The 7384-nt window shown below is 35.5% G+C and overlaps 1 protein-coding gene across 1 annotated transcript; it reads left to right on the forward strand.

The window, feature by feature from the left end:
* The first annotated feature begins 1498 nt into the window (after positions 1 to 1498).
* Positions 1499 to 5732, forward strand: LOC137934550 (ATPase GET3A-like). Its single transcript, XM_068778965.1, has 7 exons — positions 1499 to 1968; positions 2813 to 2937; positions 3326 to 3476; positions 4189 to 4299; positions 4809 to 4944; positions 5081 to 5196; positions 5271 to 5732. Exons 1-7 carry the CDS (start codon positions 1708 to 1710, stop codon positions 5442 to 5444), a joined length of 1074 nt encoding a protein of 357 aa, XP_068635066.1. The 5' UTR covers positions 1499 to 1707; the 3' UTR covers positions 5445 to 5732.
* Positions 5733 to 7384: the final 1652 nt, after the last annotated feature.

Here is a 7384-nt window from a genome sequence, read left to right on the forward strand (position 1 = left end):
AATAAGTAATTTAATGTATAATTAAAATGTATTAATATACTAATTAATTAAATTAGATATTATATTATTTAATGATTGCAGTTTATTGTACATTAATTATGTGAGCCAATTAACTGTGCACATGATTAATTAAAAAAATAAAGTTAAAAATAACATTAAAAAATATTAACTTAATTTATTATATTTTTAATGTTATTAATAACATAAGATATACTTTAACATAAAAAGGAATGATTAAACAAAAAAAATTGATCAAATGCTAATATTTTTACGTATTATTAATTAATAATATTTTTCAATTAAATTTAAAATAATTGGTTTTATTAATTATAAAAATAGGTTAATTAAACCAAAATAATTGATCAAATGCTTGATTTAACAATATTTTAATTACCACTATTAAATCACTAATATAATACAATAATTAAAAAATAAATATAATGAATAAATAAATGTTGGTTTAATTTTTCCTAACTTAGGAAAAATTAAATCAACAACATCGTCTTCCTCACGGCGCCGATAAGTGCAGGGAGACAATGACGGGTTAGCAGGCAACGATGATGGCAGCAGTGCTCCGACGGTACGCTAGAGGCAACGGTGATGGTAATCCGGAGGCGCTGCAATAGAGACGCTCCAACTAGATGCTCTGCGACGTGTCTCTCGTCGTCGGCCTCCCATCTCTCATCGCTCGTCGCAGGCCGAGAGGGAGAAGAGTGTGGGAGAAGAAGGAGACCAAGAGAGGGAAGAGTACGGGAGAGACAAAAAAAAATTTGACGAGGTTTCGACGCGTCCGGCTCGCTTCATCCGGATGATTCTCAATATACTACGAAATCTGGATTCCCGAAACTAAATCGTGGGTGTTATCTTCAGATTTATCTTATTCATCAACATGAATCGGGCACTGGTGCTCCACTAACAACGTTAGGAAATGAATTGAGTAATGCAACTGAAGTTCATCTCTTGATTCAAGTTGACTAACCCCCCATTAGGCTCTTCATCTTCACTTACATGATCATGCTCTTCTTTACCTTCATTAGTAGCTTTCTGCTTCAATTTCTATTTTTTAAAGTGAGGTATTATCGGAATGGTCTTCAGAATTAGGTATTTCTTATTGAAATGCAATACCTAGATGGTAAGGGAATGTAACAAGTGCCTCTAGAGGGAATTTTCTAAGGGGATCTAGTCAAAAGTCAATTTTCCTAGGAGATTTTCTTTCCTAGGTCCCAATTTATTCAACATCCATTCTCCCCTAACTCAATATTACATTCCAAAATAGCTTTTCTTACATACCTAGTCAAAATAAATTATTAAACACTATCACAAACATTGTCAGCCAAATCTGTTGGAGAAATGGTCATAATGCACTCAAGGACTAATAATTCACCCAACGTTTTTTTTTCCTTTTCTTTTTATAAATGACAAAGCCTAGTAGAGATTTGGGCCATTTACAAGATCCACTTTTAAGGTATTCAAGCCCACCCTTCATGTCAGTCGCAGGCGGCAGGGCTTCTCTTCCTCGAGTAGAAGTCTGTACCGCTTAAAAGCTTCTGAGTTGCGAATTCACACCGGAGTTCTGAATCCGGGTAACCGAGAGGCTTTACTTATTCATCTTCAGGTTGTCCTTGTGCTGAAAGTTACCAGATCCGATTTTTGTTATTTTACACATTGAGAAGGAAACATTTTGTTCTTTTCACGGGAAATCTTACGATGGCTGTCGAGGACGAATTACCAGAAGGAACGATACAGAACATCATAGATCAAGAAACTCTCAAGTGGGTCTTTGTCGGAGGCAAAGGTGGAGTGGGTAAAACGACATGCAGTTCGATACTGTCGATCTTACTCTCAGCTGTTCGATCGTCCGTATTGATTATCTCCACAGACCCGGCTCATAATCTGAGCGATGCGTTTCAGCAGCGATTTACAAAAACTCCCACTTTGGTGAATGGGTATACGAATCTCTACGCGATGGTATGGTTTTTATTAGAGGATGATACTTTGAATATGGACTTGTTCTAGCAAATATTAAATTGAATTTTTTTTGGACATTATTTCGGCGAATTTTCTGCCTTTTCTATGGTCTTGTTTTTCCAGTTGGAAAAGCAAGGAGTTCCTTAGTAATTCAGAAATTCCTTTATCATCTCAATAAAAAATTGTTTTATGATGATTTATTTTTTAGTGCCTAATTCTGTATTTTATTTTCTTTTGTTTAGTTTCATTAGCTCATAGTGACCCAAGCATGGTCCGTGGAATTGTTGCTGAATATTCAATTTTAACTAGTCGACCATATGTGCACGTTTCTTGGCCTTCTACTAATATGCTATTCTACTCGAGGGAATAGTTGACGATATTCTATTTTTCTTCCTTGAATGGAGTTGAAGCTTCTCTGCCTTTTTCTTTTCCTATTATCATGAAAGTACTTTAATCTTGTTAGTATTGTTTCTTTTCTTTGGGGTAATTGCCAGTATTTGTGTCGATGTTGGTCATAATTGAATATGACTTTAAATTGTGAAACTTTCTTCCTTTTTCTTTCTTTAATAATTTTCTTTGACTGATTTTTGTTTGGAGTTTCTGGGCTAACTTTATGGAATGGTATCAGTTCCTAACTCATGCCTGCTAAAATAAACGTGTATAATTACAGCAAGTGAAAGTTTAAAGTTTAAAGGTTACAGTTTGCAGTTTACAGTAGATAATTTTAAGCCCGTAAAGGTTGTCATACTTTATCTTTCTCCTGTGGTTACTCTACTTATTCTGTTATTGTCTTATTCTATGATTAAAGTTTAATTTAGTGAGAATTTCGGATTATCTGTTATAGGAGGTGGACCCCAATGTAGAAAATGATGACCTGCCAAATGTGGAAGGAATGGACAGCTTTCTTTCTGATCTTGCTAATGCAATTCCCGGAATTGATGAGGCTATGAGCTTCGCTGAGATGCTTAAGTGAGTATCTTTTGTGCCGCAATATATTCCAACTTGAAGAATTCTACACTTTGTAGGGAGAATAAGGCACATAAGAGCTGCAGTAAAGTTTCTTTTCAAATTTTTATCTTTCACTGTTGCATTCACATTCAAGAGAAGAAGAGAAGCTGTATCTTGTGTCTTTCTGCTAGAATCACCACTGGTTGGAAACAGCTTGTTGGTTGCTTTTCACATTCTAGTGTTATTCAGTAACTGATTTAATATGCTTTTTGAAAAGGTATTCGAATTTAAATCTTGATAGTCTTATTATGTTATGCATGGTATTTGCAAGTTGGCTTTCCTGAACCTTACAATAAGAACAAGTTCTTCGGTGATCTTTGTTCAGAGTGTTGTGATTTCTCTGTTACAGATTAGTGCAAACAATGGATTATTCAGTTGTAGTGTTTGATACAGCTCCAACTGGTCATACACTCCGGTTGTTGCAATTCCCATCAACTTTGGAGAAGGGGCTTCAAAAAATGATGTCCTTGAAAAATAAATTTGGGGGGCTGTTAAGCCAGGTAAGTATGTACTGTGTGGCCATTTAATTGTTACTTTGCCATATAGCTTCGTTTACTGAAATATTAACCGTCTTACTTCTTGTTTAACGGCTCTGTGTTCTGAAGCTAATATTTGATTAGCCTGGTATTGTCTTCTTACCTTTAGATCCATGGACCCTCTTATTTGAGCAATACCAGCTAAACTTATCAGTACATGTGCTTCTCATTTTATCTTGATCTCTTTCTGACAAGTTTGATTAGTATAAGCTTATTTTATGATGCTTCTGATTCAACTTTCAACCATCTACTGTTTGCAGTACATATTTGCTTGCATTTGGCATAATTGTCAAAGAGGTATTCCAAGTAAAGATATTCCAAATTCTCCTCCATCTAGAATTGTTGGAAAAAACTATATTAGCAGTATGCTTTAAACTAAATTTCTCTTTAAGACAATCTTGGAACCTCCAATGATCTGTTAGTAAATTATGCTTTGGAATCCCAAAATGTTCTGTTCTTAGCCTTTGGGACCATCTTGTTTTAGTCGATTGGTTCTATGTATGACATGCAGTTTATTTTTCCTCTCCAAGGTTCTTTTAGTTGTTCTATTCTCTGATAATAGCAGTAGATATCCTCCAATGATCTGTTGAATTGGTGACTGGTACCACTAGTAATCTGATGTTTGTTTCTGCATTTGCTTTATAATGTCTAACAAGCAATAATTGACGGGTGACAGATGACTCGTCTTTTTGGTGTTGATGATGAATTTGGTGAAGATGCAATCCTAGGGAGGCTTGAGAGTATGAAAGATGTGATTGAGAAAGTGAATAAACAATTCAAGGACCCGGTATGGTTTTATCGTCCTTTACTGTGCTCTTTGTTTAGACTATTCACTGATTGCTACTAAAATTTTAGTCAGCTTCATTTTTTACAGTGGTGCACTTCATCATTTATCTCATGTTTGTTGATTTAATATTAAATTAACAATAAAAAAATTATATATTGATAAACTGTATAATGAGAGATGACTATAATGGAAAGTGTATCTAGGCCAAGTATGACAGGAAATTGTTATTATTGTACAGTTTCTTTCTGGGTGGAAATCTCTACACAGTGTTTTAGTTAAATGTTGATTGTCATCAAAGTTATCTGAAAATAATAAATTACCTTGTGTTCTCACTCGTTACTTTAAAAAACATACTCTCAATTTGGAAAATGGATATAACTTTTGTTGGATTAGTATCTGATTGCCTCTGAGGCTTTCTTCATCTGAAACTGGTCGGTTATCTGCATGCAAGTTGTCTTTCTTCATCTGAACATGGCCAACCTGACCATTTCTTTTTCTTCATTGCACAGGACTTGACAACATTTGTCTGTGTATGCATTCCAGAGTTCCTCTCTCTCTATGAAACAGAGCGGTTGGTGCAAGAACTCTCCAAGTTTGAGATTGACACTCACAATATCATCATTAATCAAGTACTTTTTGATGAAGGTGCTGTTACATTGTTGAATTTCTCTATACTAAGGCTTTTATCCATGGGCAACTTCTACCGTTTCTAGCATTGTGTTTACCTATTGCATTTATTCCATAAAATATTAAATTTGACAGAGTATTTTAATTATTTCAGCAATAGAATCTAAGCTGTTGAAAGCAAGAATGCGGATGCAACAGAAGTACCTGAACCAATTCTACATGTTATATGATGATTTCCACATCACTAAATTGCCCTTGCTTCCAGAAGAGGTAACACATCTCACTCTGGATGTCTAAGAAGCATAGTGAGAATCCTATTCAATTAATTCATTGGAATTTATTAGGTATGTGGCGTTGAAGCTCTGAGAGAATTTTCCCACCATTTTCTGACCCCGTATAAACCTCTTGAGAAGGGAGCAATTGAGGAACTGCAGATGAGGGTATCCGGATTAAGAACACAACTGACAGAAGCAGAAGAAGAGTTAGAGAGACTCAGAAAAGGAAAGCAGATGGCTTGATTGAATCCTCATTTTCTGCCACCCTTGGTGATTCTTTGATTTCATTAATCTCAGTATTTGAGGAAAACAGTCTGAAATGCTTCTGAGTTCGTAGTTGTAGCTCACGATTGAAGACTCAATTCTGTCCGAGGGTCTTCTTTGTTTGCTAACAATACCTGCTTAGCTTTCTTGCGGTCATGGTTTCATGTATTAGTCTGTTGCAGAAGGATGAGGAGAAAAGGGAAGATGATAGTAAAGCTCTCAAATGGGAAAAAATTACCCCTGCTGAGTTTAGCATTTCAAGAGTTAGCTTCCTTAACTAGGATGGGTTAAAAGATTTTTAATCCATAGAATTTACATCATCTATCCATAGAATTTACATCATCTATCCATAGAATTGGTGTACGAACTCCATAGAATTTAACTCTTTTCCAGTGGTTGTTGATGTTTCTACCTCACACCTTGATGCAAAATAGACTACCAAATGCACCCCGCAGAAGATCTCATCTTCCATTCATAATAGTTCAATTACAGGGCCAAAAAGCCTCAAAATGTGAAACTAAAGCAGTAGTGTAATGAACCTTCAGGGGCCAAAGTCACCAGTTTCAGGGAGGCTGACAAGTTACAGCTTCTTTGTCTGCAACAGAACTCAGGATGTAATTCAGATCATAATTCATAGCATAACGAAAAGGGTAGTAGTGTTTTAGGATTATCTTTAAGTACGACTTCGATATTAATAAATACGTTCAATGGGCTCTTACATGCCTTTCCGGGGAAGGAGACCCTACCTTTCCTACAAAAGTATTGAACCCTACCTTTATTACAAAGTGTTAGCTCAGACCCTTTGAACCCTGGCCATTAGGGAAAGGGAATCCAAGAGCTCAGCTTTGTGTTGATTAATCATTCCAATACTAGTTCAATTATGTTGACTTTTAAAGTAAAAAAATGTTTTTATCTTTGTGCCCTAACATGTTTTAAGTCATGTTTATGATGTTCTGAAATATGTCTATATACAATTTATATCCTAAAATTCCAATTTTACAATTGTATTCAAATAATGGAGTTTAAAATACTCTCTTACATTTGTCATGGAGTTTGAACATTTAAACTCTAGTCTTATTGTCGTCTTTTTCCTTGTAGGTATTTCTTTAAGAGAAGTTCTTCTTTAAACCTTGAGATGACTCTTGAAGGTGAAATATCTGAAATACTTAGGTTTGTAAATTATTAGATAAATTAAGTTTTGTTATCATAAAAAACAACATGGGAGTCGATCGAAGGTCAACAATCTCCTTTTTTTTTATGATGACAAAACCTAACTTGGAAGAAATAAAAATATGCACTTCCCTAAGGGTTGGAGTCAAATTGATTTTTAAAATTCAGCATATGCTCCCCCATAATCTTTGCATAGTTTAATTAGATTATTTTTCAGTATTATGTGTGCCTAAGGTCATTAGATCCAAGCAAAAAGTAGCTCAAGGTCATATCATATATGGATGTGCAATGTTTGCAAAACTATGAACTAATGACAATGCTTCAAAATAAAAATAATTACAAGTAATATCATTCAAAAGTACATTGGGATTAAATAGATCATATGATAGTTAAGGTGGAGGCAGAAGGCGACTAAGGATAGTCTCTAGGAGATTTTTTATCCTCTATTGTGATTGCTAAAGCACGAGTTGCTTGGCCCTTAACTGATTCTGGGTAGCAAGGATTACTACCTAGGTAGCCAATATGTTGTCCATTGCTCCCTCAGAGCGTTGTGAGGTGGTCGGTGGAGGATGAGTTGTCCTCTTCCATGTGTCACCTCTTCGCGAATTCGAACTGATCTACGGGAGGCTCTAGATGGAGTTCGTCTCCGAAAGTTGTAGGCTATGGGGCTGCCTCCTTTTGGATCCACTCCCCTCACCACTTGCCAAATCCAAATTTTCCCACCTTTGTATCCCCGATGGACATTTTCT

The sequence above is a fragment of the Aristolochia californica genome, unplaced genomic scaffold (assembly GCF_029961685.1).
Source record: "Aristolochia californica isolate CCGP_79_NKW_82.1479 unplaced genomic scaffold, dmAriCali1.0.hap1 SCAF_6, whole genome shotgun sequence".
NCBI classification, from domain to species: Eukaryota; Viridiplantae; Streptophyta; class Magnoliopsida; order Piperales; family Aristolochiaceae; genus Aristolochia; species Aristolochia californica.

What these genes read in the sequence shown, in the direction of transcription:
- LOC137934550 (XM_068778965.1), top strand. Translation starts at nt 1,708, where the DNA reads ATGGCTGTCGAGGACGAATTACCAGAAGGAACGATACAGAACATCATA. An exon ending in AGCTTCGCTGAGATGCTTAA is followed by an intron (nt 2,938 to 3,325) that starts GTGAGTATCTTT and finishes TCTCTGTTACAG; the next exon opens with ATTAGTGCAAACAATGGATT. An exon ending in TTGGGGGGCTGTTAAGCCAG is followed by an intron (nt 3,477 to 4,188) that starts GTAAGTATGTAC and finishes GACGGGTGACAG; the next exon opens with ATGACTCGTCTTTTTGGTGT.